The sequence below is a fragment of the Thermobia domestica genome, chromosome 3, assembly GCF_964235325.1.
Source record: "Thermobia domestica chromosome 3, izTheDome1.hap1.1, whole genome shotgun sequence".
Classification (NCBI taxonomy): Eukaryota; Metazoa; Arthropoda; class Insecta; order Zygentoma; family Lepismatidae; genus Thermobia; species Thermobia domestica.
In genome coordinates this window covers 304,374,089-304,393,113 of record NC_137456.1, presented here as the reverse complement: position 1 = coordinate 304,393,113, position 19,025 = coordinate 304,374,089, and the positions used below count along the sequence as shown (strand labels likewise).

The 19,025-nt window shown below is 36.9% G+C and overlaps 1 protein-coding gene and 1 pseudogene across 2 annotated transcripts in view; both read left to right on the top strand.

Annotated features, from left to right (window-relative positions):
- The first annotated feature begins 5,201 nt into the window (after positions 1–5,201).
- Positions 5,202–6,350, top strand: LOC145682273 (52 kDa repressor of the inhibitor of the protein kinase-like). The gene has a single exon (XM_081753852.1). The coding sequence runs from the start codon at positions 5,202–5,204 to the stop codon at positions 6,348–6,350; it is 1,149 nt and encodes a 382-aa protein (XP_081609978.1).
- A 69-nt stretch (positions 6,351–6,419) lies between these two features.
- LOC145682272 (exocyst complex component 1-like) overlaps positions 6,420–19,025 on the top strand; it is a 77,947-nt pseudogene continuing 65,341 nt past the window's right edge. The window contains exons 1-2 of the transcript XR_014130888.1: positions 6,420–6,765; positions 13,656–13,816. The product of XR_014130888.1 is annotated as an exocyst complex component 1-like (transcript). The remainder of the gene's footprint in view (positions 6,766–13,655; positions 13,817–19,025) is intronic.

The window sequence follows — 19,025 nt, the reverse complement described above, 5'->3', positions numbered from 1 at the left end:
GAAGAAACTTTCTTATATATAAATAAAACCCATTCCAGAGTTTGGAGCTCTTAAAAGTAGCTCTAAGTAGCAGTATTACATCCCCCCCCAGAAGTTCGTCCTGGATCCGCTCCTGCGTAGCACATTGTCGATAATCACAAAACACTTATTTTCACTTCTCTTATGCTCTTCTGGAAACCTGTACCCTGCTGAAAGTCCATGTAAAAGCATAAACAGCACTTCAACTGTACGTAATTCATGATTTATTCATAATTCTACTACACACCACTGGTTATCATACGTATATGCAAGGGCGCCGATCCTATTGGGGACCGGACCCCCCAAAGCTGATGTGGGCCCCCTATTGTATTTATGAATATACAATATTTGGCATAATTTGAATGCAGTCTTAAAATCCTCATATATATATATATACCTTCTGGATCTGAATCCCCCCCCCCCCCATCTACAGAGAAATCGGCGCCTTTGCGCATATGTATGTAACAAAAGTTCCTTTTTGCAGACTTCTTAAATCTACAGTTTGAATTGCAGAAGCTCGATTTTGGGGGAAGCATGAAGTTATTTTATGGTGACCCGTTACTGCCATAAAAACTTCGCCATTTTCCGAAAGCCAAAGGTGACTTCGTTGAATACCAGTTACCGGTCGCATACTTTCCCATTCTGGCTTTTTTTTTTTTTTCTTTCTTTCTTCCGGAAGTTGTCGAATTCAGTTTCAGGCAACAAAATGAGAGTAATACCCGGAGTTTGTACTTGCACTACACTCACGAATTCTGCGGTACTGTGTATCTGTTTTTGCCTAAGGGTATGCCGCGTTGCCACATTCTTTAACCCCCCCCCCCCCAATACTGTCGCAGAGACCCTAACATAGCCGGTTTCACTGCAAAACCACTGCTTTATCGGACCTGTCTGATCTCGAACATCTGAAAGCGATTTTTAAAGTGGGATGCAGGCACCATCATAAATCACTGACACGGTTTGGGAAATTGTAGACACTTATTTCCACGTGTTCGAACCTTTTTCTATAACCTATATTTTCGCTTTTCTTCGAGTATTTTTATAATCTTGTCTATGGCTATGAGTACATGAGACGAATCGTGTGTTTTGTCGTCGCTTATTACAACAAAACTGTCAATTGTTCCATATTCCGGTGATATAACTGAATTTCACTTTGCAGAATTTCAGCGAAGTCCACATGAAGTAAAATAGAATTTGTATCTTGAAATTTTATACGATGCTTTTCGGTAGCAATTAATTCTCTTTGGATTTTCTTGATGTAGTCATGAATTACAATTCTTACAGTTAAACCAGCAATGTACGATACGAACATTGAAAGTGGCATAGTTTTTTTTTTTTTTTTTTTAACGAGATCATTGTTTTCCCATATGGCGTACGTAACACTTTCATTTTCAGCAGGATCAAAGACTCCACACTTATTCCTTTCATTCCAGGACATTCACTACATTCTTGAAGAAGACAGCTGTCATTTTCAGCGGATCGTACTACTAAAGGAAATAGGTCACTCATGACAGCTTCAATACAGGTTGCACCTTTGATTTGTTGCAACGCAGTAGCAGATAACTTAAAATTTGCACAATACACACACACACATTTCCCTAGCAGGTTGTGGACTGACCCACTTTAGTCGAATACTATAAAATTCCGAGTGATCCATTCTTATGCTGAGATTGTTCTGTTTAAAAGAAAGTCCGTAAATTTCTTTGATGGAACGCGTAAGAAATTGTTTCGATTTTTTTTTTTTTTTTTTAACTTTTTGTCCTTTTTCGATCACTGTAATGGCATCGCACTTAATTGAGACTTTGTCTGGATCATTCCAAGTCATCACTGAGGTAATAGTTCAGGCTTTTTATAGATAATCAGAATTTATTGGATGGCCATTTTAAGTAAACTTAAAATTTGTGTTTTTCGTAATCGTAATTTCCATTTCAGATTACTTCGGTTTAAGAAAACGGACGAGTAAGGGGGAGGCTCATTTTACTATTCCAGAGAGCTTTTTTGATCAAAATAATAAAAAACCAGTCAGGAAAACCTTTTATTCTTCATTTAATTAGCGTGAACCACAAACATGATCAAATCATTGCATTTTTATTGTTTCCAGTGTTGCTAACTGTGATATCAAAGTTAACGAAACTTCGCTAACTTCAAAAGGCTGTAATTAATTCATGAAGCAGTGGTCGAGAATGGTATTTGGTGCGTTTATTATTCATGTAAAGTTAAACCATCTGACAAAATTTCAGAATTTTAAAACATGGTGTTTTCGAGAAAATGGTGCCCATAAATGGCGATTTTTGAGAATTTTACAATTTCTCGAATTTTTTGCGACAAAACGGTTGCACACAGAAGCGATACAAAATTTTTTCGGAAAGCGGGTAACTAGATCTTACCAACCGTGAAAACAGAATTTTAAAATTCGAACCGGAAGTGCTCGAAAAAAATTCGCAAACTTCGACTTTTCAGATAAATTAACGTTCATTTGTTAATATATGTACAAAAAGATACGCATACGCAAACCAAACTATAATAAAATATAGTTTATTTATATCCCTATGTACATACCACAACAAGAATTATAACTCTATCTGTCTCCATAGCTGAATGGTGGGGCTCCGAAGTTGACCATTTTCCATGTCTTTTACAATCCATAAATTGTACTCCCCGTCTTTGATGGCCCATTACTTGGCGAGAAAATTTTTTTTCGAGAAAACAATAAAATATGGGTCTCTTAAAAACATGTCTAGATGCTATAAAAAAAAGTTTCAACAATATCTGAGATGGTGATGGTACATGCTCTGCCTGAATTGAGATGGAAGACACCAAAACACGAATTCACTTTATAAAGCTCTCATGCATAGAATACAAAGGGCGGGGGGAGAAGTTGGTATGGGGAACTGTTTTTAAGGATTTCTGGAGTTTCTAGTCATGCAAGTACAGAGGTGAACCCAATAATTTTTTTTTTTTTTTTTTTTTTACCTTGCACATGTATTTTTCTAGATTCAGGTGCAACAATGATACATTATTTACAGTCTACATGTATTTTCCTACCGTGTGATTATATGTCATTACAGTACATCTGTATATTTTACTTTTAAACATTTAACTTTATACCTATATAAACTTGAACGGTCTCTTTCGCGTATGCAACTAGCATTTCACTACTCCTTGATTGGGTAAAATGAAAGGGTGTTGCAAAAAAGTAAATTGATGAATTAATTTTGTAGACAACGTTATTTTCAGTTTTAAGGTGTTGTTTAGAGAGAACATTAGTCTCCTTTCCTTTCCAAGACTTTCAAAAAGATTCTCCTGCCTCCCCTTAGCATAGTGACTGGCACGCGCATCTTTGGTGCACGTTGTCCAGAGTTTCATTCCCGGTGGGGGCACTCTTGGAACGCAGTGGTTTGGAGTCCAACTTTAAATTGTAGGTGCCGTACTATATAGCCCAGTTGTTGACATAGGACATTAATTCAATCAAACAGAAAGATTCTGCTGGAAATAGTGATAGTTAACTGTGTCCACTATGCAATTAGGTTTTAGCTTTTAACTCTGTTCATTATGACTCTGGAAATTATCAGAAAACTTAAATAAAAGACTTCTGACCAGAGTAATACACTTTTATTACAAAAACTAAAATAATGTGTTACAGTTTTTGTAATAAAAGTGTATTACTCGGGTCAGAAGTCTTTTATTTAAGTTTTAGCTTTTAATTGTTTGTTGAAAGATTTACGTCCTGTGTCAGCAGTGGGCTATTAAGAACGGGAGCTATAGTATAAAGCGGACTCCAAACTATTGCACTCAAAGTACCCTCATCGGGAATCAAACCCAGAACCACGCGCACCAAAAATAAGCGAGCTAGCCATCGATTAAGTGGGGGTTTAGCTTTTGAAGCATAAGAAGGATATTGAAAATGCCGTATACTGTGTGCAGAATAATTTTGTTTTTATGTCAATTTTTAATGCGTAGGTAAGCGAACTGGTGACATTATTTCGTGTGCGTAGTCCTAGTTATATCCCTATTTAGTTATTATAACAGTTATGTTAAGTGTTAATGGTTTTACATGGTCGATGTGGAGCAGTTTTAAAACCATGAAAAAATACTTAGTGAAATACTATTTCAGTTGTTAACGAATTAGTCTATTTTGTAAGAAATAGAGAATGGCCCGTTCAAATTGCCTTGCCCTTATATAGCGGCGTCCATGGATTTTTCCAACCGATAAATATGTTATAGGTACGTTATTAGAATCAAATTTTATTTTTGATATCAGTGTCTCGAGAGATTTCTTCATGTGTCTATTTTATATTTTATTTTTTTATTTTTCAGATGAAGAGAACAATCCTGGCTTATTTTACTCCACGCAAGAAGGGAAATACTGGAGACTTCTTCAAGATCAGACTTCGCTGTAGATGAAGCTGGCCCTTCTTCAAGATCAGACTTTGCGTGTGATGAACCAGTCATTTCTCCAAGATCAGACTTTGCGTGTGATGAACTTGACACTTCTACAAGTTCGGACTTCGCTGGTGATGATTCTGGCACTTCCACAATGGACTTCACTCACGATAAATGTAGCTTCTCCGCAAGATCAGAAGCTACTAGGGTTGGTGATACACTCATTTATGACGGGCCTTGTTCAATTTCTATCGGAATCAGAGAACACGTTCATTCTTCAGTAAAAGATATATCAAATTTCATTAACGTTGAACTCAACAATATGGAAAAATTGGACAAATTGAAGCATCTTTGGACACCACCTTTGAGCTACCAGTTTCCGACTGAAGATTCTAGGGGTTTCAATCGTCATTTTCAAAGAAAATGGCTGGATGAGTATAAGTGGCTTGCTTACTCGAAGATAAAAAGTGGATTGTATTGTAAAAGGTGTTTTTTTTTTTTTTTTTTTTTTTTTTTTTTTTTTTTTAATATATAAAGGAAACGTTTGTAAGGGTTCTCATCAAAAAGTTGGCCTCTTCATATCCAAGCCCTTTTACAATTTGAAAAAAGCTTTAGAATCATTTAGAAATCATCAATCTCTGCAGTACCGTAAAGATGCAGTTCTCACTAAAAGGACTTTTTTCGACTTCGCAGAAAACAAGAAAGTGCCAATCGACCAAGTACTAGATGTAAAAAGGAAGAAAGTTATTGAAGATAATCAGCTGAGGTTGAATGGGATAGTGGAGACAGTGAGACTATGTGGCATGCAAAACATTCCTCTACGAGGACATTCCGATGCAGGACGTATATCCCTCATCACACTTGTCAATAACGATGGAAATTTCCGCAGCCTTTTAAGATATCGGGTTAACGAAGGTGACCTACTACTCAGAGAACAACTCGAGAAAAGTGCAAGAAACTCATTGTACACAAGTCCAAGAATACAAAATGCATTGATTGAGTCTTTTGGGAGCCTTATTCGAAAGAAGATTATAGAAGGAGTGTGTCAGAGCCCATTTTACACAGTGTTAGCTGACGAAACAACAGACATTTCTCAAGTTGAACAATTTTCATTGTGCCTCAGATATATTACTCAATCCAAACCTTTTGCCATAAAAGAGGACTTTCTTTCTTTTGTGCCTGTTTACGATGCCACGGGTCAAGGTTTAGCGAGAACATTGCAAGAAAAACTCATAGAACATGGGCTTGATTTAACCTATATGAGAAGGCAAGGCTATGATAGAGCATCTACCATGAGAGGCGAATTCAGAGGTGTCCAAACTATTTTAAAGAAATCCTTTCCAAAAGCAATATACACTCATTGTGTGAGTCATTGCTTAAATTTGTGTATATCTGATACGTTTAAAGTTCAGGCTGTTCGAAATGCTGTGGGAGTAATATCAGAGACGTGTTCATTTTTTCGAGCCAGTGCAAAGCGTACCTCCATTTTAAAACAAAAAATTAAAGAATTGAAACCAGACTGTGATAATACAAGAATGAAAACACTTTGTGAAACGAGATGGTGTGATAGGCATGATGCTGTATTACTTTTTAAAGAAATGCTTATACCAATTGTTTCAGCTCTTGAGTTTGCTAACCAACTATCTGGTGAACATTCGAAGAAAGCATTACTAATTTTAAATAGCATTGGAACACCGCCCTTCATTCCAGCTCTGATTGTCACATCAAAATTGTTGGGACTGACCTACAATCTTTCAAAATACCTTCAAACGAAAGGCATCGATTTATGTAGTGCATTAGAAAAAGTAAAAATGACAAGAGAAGTTATATATGATTTGGCACAAAATGCTGATTCTGAGCTTCACAAACTGTTCAAAGATTCTCTGGAACTTGCAGCTCATATAAATGTTGAAATAACAATTCCAAGAACAGTTGGTCTCCAAAAGAATTGAGCCAATTCACCTTGTAAAGACCCGGAAACATATTATAGAGTGACACTTTTTATATCATGCTTAGACGACATGATTTCTTCTCTAGATGAAAGGTTCTTAGCTCACCTGGATACTGTGTCATCTCTTCTGTATCTCATACCAACTAACTGTGATGTGCCATTTGATAAAGTTCGACAAGCATTTGAATTCTATAGAGACGACTTGACTGACTCTTACGATGAAGTACTTTTGGGAGAGTGGGATTTATTGAGACAAAAGTGGAAATCAGAAGAAAAACTTGGAAGTGTTCTCGCCGCATTAAACGAATGCGATGAAAATATTTTCCCAAACATAAGCATACTATTAAAAATACTTGCTGTAGTTCCTGTTTCTACAGCTTCAGATGAAGGAAGCTTTTCGAAACTAAAATTAAAACGTATTTGAGGAGCACAACAAGTAAAAATAGATTGAATGGAATTGCGTTACTCTCTATTCATAGAGACTTGGCTTTAGAAATCACAAATGATCATGTCATCGACCATTTTGCTGGATCTGGGAACGCAAGACGTTTGCAACTCGCTTTATAAAACCTGTGTATAAATTACGAGTATTTTATATAAAATGTTATTGTTTTCTACAGTCCTCTTCCTACAAGAGCTTACGTTATCTATTACGATACTTTGACCAATTGCCTTCGTTATATACACTACTATAGATATAGAAATAAATTATACTAATGGAAAGAGGATTTTGTTTAAATAATAAAAAAAACTTGTTTTAGATTAAGCTCGGTATTGTAGTAAAATAATTTAACTTTTAAGTGCACAGTTGTGTTTGGTAGATAAATGTTAAATGGAATTATCACTTTACAGAGTTACTTTTTTGTGAGACATCGATGTTCTCGTTCTGAATGGATGTAGCAAATATGCCGAATATACTAAATATTTTATTGTTAAGGCTACTTGGTTTCTTTCCTAAATTAAAAAAAAAAAAAAAAAAAAAAAGTTGCACATCAACAGGTAAAAATATTTTCAGGGGGATTCATCCAAGCTGCGACTAAAGTAGGAAATGTAATATTATACTAATTGCCCTAAAATTATGCTAATTTTGTAAAAAAAAAAAAAAGCTCAAAAACATTTCTGTGTATGTCCCTGCGCACCAGGAATGTGTGTCATCTTTCCAGCGTTTTATTCCAACCTACTGTGTCATGTTATTTGACAAAAGTTCATTTAGCTACTGTATGTACTATATTCTTCACAATTGATTTCAGTCCCCTCCCCCCGAAAATAAATCCTGCGTACGCTACTGACTCCAACAGAAAAAGGTCCTCCTGTGTATTTGCTGGACTGCTTGCGGCATCGTGCATTGGGATGGTACTATCTGGTCAGAGCATCAATATAACTGTATACTGTAAGCAGTTAAGCCGTGTTCAAGAAAACTTCAAAAACTCTGGAGCCAGCACTTCTGAATAGCAAAGGGGTCCTCCTGTTACAGGGCAACGCTAATCCCCACGTGGCTAGGATGATCAGGGACACCATTCTACGCCTTGGATAGGAAATACTATTGTATCCACACTCCCCGGACATTGCACCGTCTAATTATCACCTATTCCATTCCTTGGACAATCAGCTTAAAGGATGTGAGTTCAAATCCCTAATAGAGGTACAAAATGCGCTTAATATCTTGTTCGCTTTACGGCTCACCAAGTTCTACCGCGATGGAATCCATTTCCTTCCAGAACGTTGGCAGAAGGTTGTCGATGCTGGTGGGGACTATTTTTGATCTTCCACATACATCTTAGGTGACATATCGATGTTTGAATGAGTTGGGTGAAAAAGCGACAGAACTTCCTTGGTTACCTTTATATTTAGACACATTTGTCTATAAATACGGCCCCTTAACTTGATAATTAGTAGCTCCCTCTTCTTCTGTTGGCTCAGAAAATTCTACTTCATTGACTTTATGATTCCTGCTGTGTGTGTATATTGACTTTTCAATTGTATGCTTGGTTTCACTCTATGTGCGCGCCTTCCAACTGTATGTAGATAATTCTTCTAGTAATATGTTTAAGGTAGATAGTTACACACGTTTCACATCCATTTATATGTAGCAATAAATATGCAGAACAAGTACTTTTATTTATAGTATCTATTAATAACGGTGTTCTATATAATTCCCTTCTCGTTTTGTAACATGCGCTCACAAAAATAGTTTTTTGGCTTTCTTTTATGCAAAGAACTCAATATTTTTTTTCATAAGATGTTGATTGAGCAACCTTGTTCTCTATAACTAATGTTGCTGAATCTGAGAGCCTTTTCTATCCCGTAGATGAACGTAAGTATGTTTTAATGTGTTTTAGTTTGCTGAAACTTCTTTCACAAGTTGCCACACTGCATGAAAGGATAAAGAAAATTCTAAGAGCTACTGAGACGTTTGGACAGACATTTTGAAGGCCATTTTTGGTAATCATGTCGAGTATGTTCCTTGCGGTAGACTTCTTGAGGTCCGACAAGATTACAACAGCCTGGTCTTTAAGACTGTCAATTTCTACACATAATTCTACAGCATTCAAATTGTCTTGGTATTTCAAAGCGAGATCCGCGCACGATTTTTCAGGTCCTCCGAAGACATTTCATACAATGTGCTTCCTCTGAGGAAGCTGAAATCCTTGCTTACTCTTTGAGCCTATCCATTCTACTAAAGAGTTCTTTCCGCAAGAAGCCAAAAATTCTTAAGAAATATTGTCTAAGGCGATTCTCTGTAGTAAAAAGTCTAGCTTCATCCTCTCCTGACATTCTCTTCTTCAAGATACACTTTTCTCTGAACTGATCTTCCACGTCTATCAAATTAAGAGTAACTTTCGCTTCCGACAGCTATCTGTCAAATCCATAATTCTGAAGCTGGACATTGTGTTCAAAAGATCAGATAACAAATCAAGAGACCTTTGCAAAGTCAAATCCGTATTCTCAGTGTTTCTTCCAGACATGCTTCTAGGGGGCGCATTGCCCCCTGGCGGAGACCAAAATAATACGTGTAAAATATAATAATAAATAGTACGTGTGAAAATAATATGTGCTTCTCCGAATACTAAGTGTGACCCCAAGGAACATTTTTTCTGAAAGAAACACTGCTTAGTCTGTATTTGTTTCTTAACTTCATTTATTTCATGCAAAACTGAGTCCCAAAATACTAAATTAATTACAAATTTCAGATCGTTGATTGATTTCATTAAGTTTTTGGCAATTGATTTGACTTCTGAATAGATGAAGTGATTATAATTTTATCGAATGCTGCGAGAGCATTTTTCAGTTCAAATTTCCTCCCACTTTCTTCATTCCACCAACCATCCCATCATCGTCCATATGGTCTTCCAAACTTGCCAGCTTTAATCTTGCCTCGAAATGGCGTCCCCTACATGCTCTCAACCAGCTGCGCCCCGGGGCAAATGTACCGAATTGACTCCCCCCCCCCCCCGTAGATCTGGCCCTGGGTAGAACCGTCTGCTCGAGTGAACCCATTTAATTATTTGTAACAATAGCGTTGCACGTTTTCCTGTTTGATTCGCCAATTGCCGCTTTTTCTTCATAAGGAGTGATATTGTCACTTCCGCTCTCAACCTAAGTGCAAGGTTCGAAAACATTTTCAGTTCCAAATAATATGTCAGCTGGGTAAAGAAAGCATAGGCCGGACTACGTTTCAGTTTATTTTCATGCAAATATGTTTCCTTCTACTTATTATTATTATTTTTTTTTTTTATCTATTTGCTCTTTAAACTCCCCTCTCTCGGAAATTTAAACAATAAATCCAATTTTATCCTTCAATATAATATTAGCAATAATTAAGAATAGTCCGTCATAAAAATGGTAATTTTACTTTTAGAATAAGTGAGTTCACATCAAAGAGGAATGTGTAGGATATTATATTCCATTGTCAGAAGAAATTTTCGCAATGTAGGAATTCAGTATTGATGTTTACAGCTGTAATGTTAAAAGTGTGAAACCATTACAAAGGCTATATTAGGGTAAGAATGAATGAGTACCTAAGAAAGACAACTTTGTAACATAACTTCCACAGCGGTTTGTTTGTACACGATGTATAAAATTGTATTTTATGTTTACAAATATTTAATTACGTACAAATTAGGATTAGGATTAGATTTCTGGGTTTTCGGCATCTAAGGCCATTTAGCTCGTCACATATTGAGGGATGACGTCCCTCGGCGAGCACACTATCCGATGAAAGGGAAGGAAGGAAGCGGCCTGGGACCTACAGGTATGTTAGGTACCACCCCGACATTTGTCTGGTGTGAATGCGGAAAACCTCATTCAGGATGGCTGCCCTGAAAAAGCTTTGCACACTTTTTCGACCGAGTGTCCCCATCGGGAATCGAACCCGAGAGCGTTAGCAACTACGCTACGCGGGGCCACTTAGTTACGTACAAGTGTTCTCATTTATGTGATTTATGCGGTATCAACGGTTTTTTTTTCACTATCATTATGCGCATACTCTCCATCCCGGATGCACCTGTTCCCTGTGGATCCCCTGCTACTCTCTCTCTCTCTCTCTCTCTCTCTCTCTGGCTCGGTTAGATGGATTTTCACTTTTAGTGTCCACCTAGCACAAATTGATTTGTCTTTCTTGTACAGTTGTTTTTATCGCATACGTCCGGACCCGTAAGAGACTACTGGTAATGTGAATCTGCACTCATGAGTGCAACCCCTACCCTAAGAAACATTTTTTCTGTCATAGTATCACACATTTCATCTGTTAATTTTCCAAAAACATTTTCCTATTCCTCGTCGTTACCGAAAATTCATCTTTATATGGTTCTCTGACATATTTCCTGTCATAGGGCTCTATATAAAGCCACTAGGTACGTGGACACATGCTTACTTTGAAGGCCAGGAATTAATAATAATAATAAAACATCAAAATTGCCATTTTACTTCGAAATTTAACTTCTGTACTTGGACAAGGTAATTTGTGTAGGGAGAAGACAGTGGACATTCATGGCCAAATGGATAAAGGGGTTGCTTTCTATGCGCTGATCCCTGTATCGGTTTCTGATAAGAGTAGTTGTCTTTGGTACTAACTAGATTTGAGGTTTAGATCCTACTTTAAACTAGCTCCCATCTCATATGACCTAGGTGCTGAGAAGGGACCTTCAATAGGAGCTCTCGCCCCATATGGCCTGGGTGTTGAAAAGGAACCTTCAATAGGAGCTCTCGTCCCGTATGGCCTAGGTGCTGAGAATGGACCTTCAATAGGAGCTATCATCCCATATGGCCTAGGTGCTGAGAAGGGACCTTGAATAGGAACTCTTGTCCCATATGACTTTGGTGTTGAGAAGGGACCATCAATAGGAGCTCTTGTCCAATATGGCCTTAGGCACTAAGAAGGGACTTTCTATAGGAACTCCCGACTTATATGGCTTAGGTGCTGAGAAGGGACTTGAAACACTTGCTTCCGTCTCATATACCCAATACTGAGAAGCAACTCCGTCGCATATGGCCTAAATACCGAGAAGTAACATTAAACTCTAGCACCTGACTCATATATTCAATAGTTTAGGTGCTAATAGAGGACTCTGTATCATATAGCCTAAAAACTGAAGAGGTATGTTAAACAGTAGCTCCCGTCTTATGTGCCCAATTTGTTGAGAAGGAACGTTGATCTCTAGCTCCTGACTCGTATTGCCTAGGTGCTAAGAAGAGACTCTGTGTCATACGAGGGTCACTACGAAAGTTTTGAGATGTGAAATAACTTACATACTTAAAATCAATTTAACGCTTATATTTTCTCAAAGTATTCACCATTACACTGTACACACTTTTGCATTCTCGAAAACCACTTTTGGAAACAGTGCTGCCAGTCTTTTTCTTCAAGTGTTGAAAGTTTATTCTCGTAAGCGACTACAGTTTCTTCAGGACTGCAAAACCTCTTCCCATGCATGCGATCTTTGATCCTGGGGAACAGAAAAAATCACACGGGGCCAGGTCAGGGCTATACGGCGGATGTCATAAGTTTGACCTCCGTAGATTCTAAGAACTGAATTGTGATGTTAGCCGTGTGTGCGGACGCGTTGTCATGATGAAGCAGGATCCCACGCAATCTTGGACGCCGTTCCCGAAGCTTCTGGAACACTTTTGTTAGGCAAACAAAGGCGTACCACTGACCAGTAACAGTCCTTTGTTCTTCAAGTGGAACAGTTGCAACATGGCCAGATTTGGAGAAGAAAGTGCGACCATCTTCTTCCCCACACTTCGCGGTCGCTTCACTTTCGTAGGTGGATTTTCGCCTGGAAAGATCCAAACTGTAGACTGGCGTTTATTTTCAGGGAGAAATTGATAGATCCAAGTCTCATCACTAGTAACAATGTCAGAGACGTCTCGATAATTGCCTCCATCAAATCTTGCAAGCATTTCTTCACACCATTCCACACGCATGCGCTTCTGCTGTTCAGTCAAAGTGTGAGGCACCCAACGAGATGAAACCTTCCTGAGCCGAAGATGATCATGAAGAATTTTTGTTACTGCTAGCGATGCAATGTTCACTGTAGATTCAATGTCCTTGAAAGTTGTTCGAGGATTTTCTCGAATCATTTGTTCCACAGCGGCAATGTTTTCATCTGACACAGCTGTTGCCAGACGTCCAGCTCTCTCTTCATCTTTAAGCGATGTCCGGCCTCTTCTGAATTCACCAAACCGCCGAAAAATTGTAGCACGGGAAGAAGCAAGATCCTCAAATGCCCCCTGCAAACGGTCAAGGCTTTGTGTCTCGTTCAAACCACTTTTGAAATCGAAAAGGATCATTGCCCGAAAATGTTCCCTTTCGAGCTCCATTCTAGACAGGCGAATACTGCTCACATCAACAAACAAGTGAAGGCGATACGGCCACGCCGATAAGCGAGGCGAGTTGAAACTTTCTTTGCTCTGGATACCACTACCGAACGCAATTGTTGGAATTCAAATATACTGTGCTACAGCAAACTTTCGTAGTGACCCTCCTATGGTCTAAAAGTTGAGAAGGAACGTTAAACTGTAGCTCCTGACTCATATAGCCTAGGTGCTGAGAATGGATTTTAAACAGTAACATCTATCTCATGTGCCCAAGATGCAGAGAAGAGATTCAATCAAATCGAGACTCACCGAAGAGTGCGGGAAACTGAACGAGCGAAGGTAGAGGAGAAACACAGAGAGTTGAGATAAATAAACAGTTAACTTTACAAATTATTCCTTGTATATAATATAATTGATTAGTCTTATTACCTTCTTTGCTGGACGTAATATATAAATGCCTGTTGTATGTTTTAGGCAAGTGCTGAATAAACAGTGGCTGCAATTCGTCATGAAGTTCAGCGAGATATCTTGCAACCGAATGAAGAGCGTCTTCTGGTGGTTGTCTGTGTATGTAAATTGTTGAAAAAGACGAGCTTCCTTTGTATTGCTGCTACTACTGAGACACCGATTGGTGTTACCATTTGTCAGGTTTGCAATCTCCTTTTTTCTTATCTAGTTATTAACGAGACCATCAAGATTATTCATTTGGCAAATAAATAACTACTATATATGAATAAATATATATTTTTTTAAAGAAAAACTTATATTCTCCTTTTTAAAATCTTCCTTATAAGCGTGGCCCAAAAGTAGGTGTACACCCCTGCATTGATCAAGTATAACATTCTAGCTTATGGGTTTATTTGCTTCGGCTGTTCCGAGCTTAAAGTATAAGTAAAAGGTTTTAAAAACAAATAATAAAGAAACTGATGGATAACAATAAGAAATGATATGAAATACAGTGAGCTGATCAGTGCGAGACTGTATACGTACTTTTGGGCCACCCTGTATTTCGATTACTTTTGCTTCTGTGATCATCTTCGGGGGAACAATTTGTTTAGAATCAAATGGTGAACATCTCTATCTTCCACATGTTATTTTTCTGTATGCAAGCAAGAACGAATGTTTGTATTTAGTCCTAAAATACTGTACTATCAAATGAGATTTAATGTGTAAGAGCACTGTAAAAAAAAAATAACACTTCTATGGACTGTTTTGAAATAGATGGTTTTGTTTTGATTTCGGTTATTATATTATAATCAATTACCAAAACTTTCTTGGTAGGTAGCGCTTGTTTGACGCAAAATTGAATTTAAATACGCTGGGGTGTATATATTAATGAAAGGAGTAAACAACCAAACCTGACCGAAGTTTTTCCCTCATAAGTCTCAATATTCCAACTACATCTGCTGCATTAATCGAATTCTGTCTGTTAAATCCGAAGTCCTTTGATTAGAGATTCGTTATATTAATACATTAAATTAAGTGTTTACTTGTTTAAATACTCCCTTCTTTCTTTGAGTACTTATTTAAAACCAGTTTTTATGATCCGATTGTTTTTTACGTTAAGAAGACTGATAAGAATATTTTCAACAAGAACAGCTGGCTTTTATCAAAATTGAAAGTAGTCTATGGGAAAAATCTGTCACCGGTAAGTGTTCGTATGATACGTGAAGACTTATGTATAAGTGAAATATTACTTGTCACGTATGATGGTCAAAGATTGTAAGTTGAGAGATTAGAGACTAAAAGAGATCTGTAAGCTCCAAGGAGCAAGCCTAGAATTCCACTGTCTCATTTTATGTAAATATACCAACGAATTATGATCCGTATAAATTTTTACATGTCACTGTATAATTTTTTTCTGCAGGTTTTAATGTTCTACTATAAAATCCTAAAATATGTTTCTTACCATCTACTTCTTGAAAAAGAATATTTCCCAAAGCAACTGAACTGCAATCAGTAATTAAACAAAAATCGTGATCTAATAAAGGATGTGCAAGCATCACCGCTTGAACTAAGTCATTTTTCAATTGGTTGAAACTATCTTTACAAGCTTGATCCCAGATCCACTTTTTATTTTTCTTAAGTAAACTAAATAAAGGTTGAGACTTTTGAGCAAAACTATCTAAAAATTTAGCACACCACTGAAACGAACATAAAGCTCTCTATAACTCTCTCAAATTTCTAGGTCTTGGAAGGTCTTTGATACATTGTACATACGAAGGATTCTTTGTAATACCTTGTGGACTAATGTCAAACCCTAAAAAACTAAATTTCGTAATACAAAAGGTACATTTCTGTAGATTTAAGGTCATACCAGCCGCGTAAACTTTCTGAAATATTTGATCCAGAAACTGTAATTGTTCTTCAAAAGTCATAGAAATTACTGAGACATCATCAATATAAGGGACTACCTTTTCATACAAATCTGCCCCAAGGACAGTTTGCAAACACAACATAAAAGCAGCTCCTCCATTTATATAACCAAACGGTACTCGAGTATATTGATACATTTTACCATTCCAACAAAAGGCTGTGTATTGTTTACTTTCTTCACTTAAACATACTTATAAATAACTTCCTACAAAATCCAAACAGAATACGAATTGAATTCCTTGAAATTTGATGAAATCATCAATTTTGTTGACTTTCAACTGTTTTAATTTGACAAATTTATTCAACTGAGTTAAATCTACAACAGTACGGAGTTTACTAGTATTTTTCTTAGCAACACACAACAAAGGATGACAATGCACAGAAACACATTCTTCCACTACGCCACATTCCAACCATTCATCTATTTGTTGTTCAATGTTTTCTTTATACTTGAAGGGCAGTGGGTACTGGCGTTTTACAATTGGCTGGTCAGTTTCAACTTCAATAGCGTATTTAAATTTATTACATTTGCCTGGCAAATCGCTAAAAACTAATCTATGTTTCAATAACAAATCATACAATTGCTGTTTTTGAACATTGGATAAATTTTCAATTTCGAGAACTTTTGTTCTAATTTCATTAACAGAAGGAAAGTGACTTCGGGTACTAAAGGTAGCTTTACTTAAATTACAAATATCCTGATTTACTTTTACATTATCATGAGACTTTTGAATTTCCTCATCTAATTTATTAATTTGTTCCCCGTAGAAAGGATACAAAAAATTTACTTCAGCAGCTTCGTTCAAACGTGCTTGTTTAATTTGCTCTACATTTGACTCATTATTGGTGGTATACTTTTCTAGATGTTCAAATGCTTTACTGTTTTCTAACAAACTATACATCCATTCCTGCGTCAACTGTTTCTTATGAATTTTTAAATTCTTAACTATTGGACACTCTAGCACAGGTTCGACTACATCTTCGTTCTCGCTTTCAATAGCAGAATCAGTGTCAACACGACTTGCATTTTTCACGTAAAAACTAACCTTATTAACACTCTCTCTAGTAAGTATTTTTACTTTATTCTCCTTTTCATTATTTAGAAGGGGGTCACAGCCAAATCTGTGTTCATACTCTTTCATTGGTACCTTATAAATGTTAGGGTCGTAACCTACAGTAACAGATTTTTCGCCAAAATCTAATTTCGCGCTAGCTAGCGATAAGAAATCTCTGCCTAGCAGACAATTACAATTAAGGTCACTGACAACAATAAATCTAATATCACAAGTTACAGGTCCAATTTCCACACCTCCAATTTCCTGAGGGTAACCTCACCCTTAACAGATTTTGTTCTCTTTCCACTATAATCTACAAGAACAATTTGAGGAGCGGGCTGTAATACAGCGTTTGACACTATATTAGATATTTTCTTCCACGTATTGTAGCTTAATAAGCTAGCCGAATCACCTGAATCGCACAGAGTATAAAAATTTTCATTCATAATTTTGACAAGAATTTCAGCAGTGGCACATAATATTACATTATTTTTACAAGAATCTTTAGTTTCCTCTTCGTCAGATGAGAAAACATCATCCCACTTACTAAATTTATTAAATTTTTATCGAGCGTTACAAAAACAGTCTGACAACTTGGAAGGAGCGCATTGTTTAACTCATTACTACACGTTTGAATTAATTCCTGCTATGAGCACTCTTCAGGCAGGGCGTTTCTAGTTTGGGGGAGGAAATTATTTTGAAACCGAAATTTACCTGCAGCGACATTCATAAAATTCGGTCTCGGTGGCATAAACCCAGTAGAATTATCAAAATTCGAAGGATTTACAAAATTTCCATTAGTGTAACTTGTCTGAGATGGATTCTTAGTTTGAGAATTACCTTTTGTTGGCCTATTAGTTGCACCACTAGTGAATTCACCTTGATTTACATTAGTGTTATTGTTATCTACGGTGGAGTCATGAGTGCAAAAGCACACTTTCTTCGTGCCTTTCGGAACTACCATTATTATTCCGTTTTTCTTTTTGTTTCTACGAAAGGAATTTTTTCTTTTTCGATTACCCCTATCGTTTGAATTATCATTCGATTGCACCTGAGCAGACTCACCACAGTCGTCGTTATTACCATTCTGATTACTTTTCTGTTTACCGTTGTTACTAACAGACACCTGATTAACTTTCAGAAACATAGGATTGTTACTGTTGCTACGGTTATTAGACCTGGGAATTGCTTCTAATCTTTGTATGACTGATAACACAGAAGACAGATTCATGGTGGACAACGTTGTTAATTGACGTCGGTAAGGTGCAATCAGGTTTAGAATCATACTAATAGCTAACGATTCTTTAATGTCGGGATTGATCTCTTGAATTTTATTACACCTATATGACACGAAATTGTATACGCTTCCGTCGACCTTTGCTTCATATGGTTTGTACTGCAGTACCATTAATTTATTAGCACGTACCTGTTCGTTCACAAATTCTAATTTAAACAATTCAACAAACTGATCGTAAGAAGTGAAAAAACCGCAGTTGTTCGTGTACCAATTTTGTGCAGAACCAGTGAACAAAAATTTAATAATATCTAAATATTGACTACTATGAATTGACATAAGCGAAGCCTGATCTTCAAATTTACGCAGAAATGCAGTAGCAGTCAATTCATTTTCGTGACCTAAGAATTTCTCAAAAGATTCTAAATCCCGTAACTTAATAGCTACCTTTCTTTCTCGTTTCTTCCTTCGTTTAGTTGTTTTTCCCCAACAGAACTATTATCAGTATGAAAATCCGAAGAATCGTTTTCACTCAACATAGGGCTAACATCATAGTCAAGAAAGGGTTTGGTATTTTTGCGTACACTGGTTTCAACTTTTTCCTCTTTGATTTCCACCTCGGGTTTTACATTACCCACAAACGTTGACGACCTAATTTGACTTTCAATCATGCTTACGCGCAAGTTTCTGACCTCTTGATTTACTATATCAGACTTACTTTCTACATCACCCTTTACATCGTCTATTGTTTATTGTTTGAGTACGGTGAGCTACTTCACGGGTTGCGATACTAACTTCATAAACCTCGCGAATATTTCGATCTAATTTCATTATTTTAGTCTCGTGTTCTTTCACTTTTTCCTGCGCTCGTTCAACCATATCATTGACTAAATTGACATCGGAACTCAAATCCTTAACTTTATTTCCAATCAATACAGTACCGTTGTGTGCCTATGCTACTGAGGCTTACCTGGGCTCAGAGGCACAGCGCACCCTAGACGCTCTTTTCCAGATTAGGTTTCCATACTTACAAATCTAGAACGTATCCTCATTTTATTCTACGAAGGAGATTATGAGTGTAAATAAAGGGTACACAAATTTCGTGGAGGAAATTGTGAGCAAAAGAAAACATTCATTAATAGCAAAGGTAGTGTGTGAGGCTCAATGCGAGTACCTTTGTTCTCTAAAATGA

What these genes read in the sequence shown, in the direction of transcription:
- LOC145682273 (XM_081753852.1), top strand. Translation starts at nt 5,202, where the DNA reads ATGCAAAACATTCCTCTACGAGGACATTCCGATGCAGGACGTATATCC.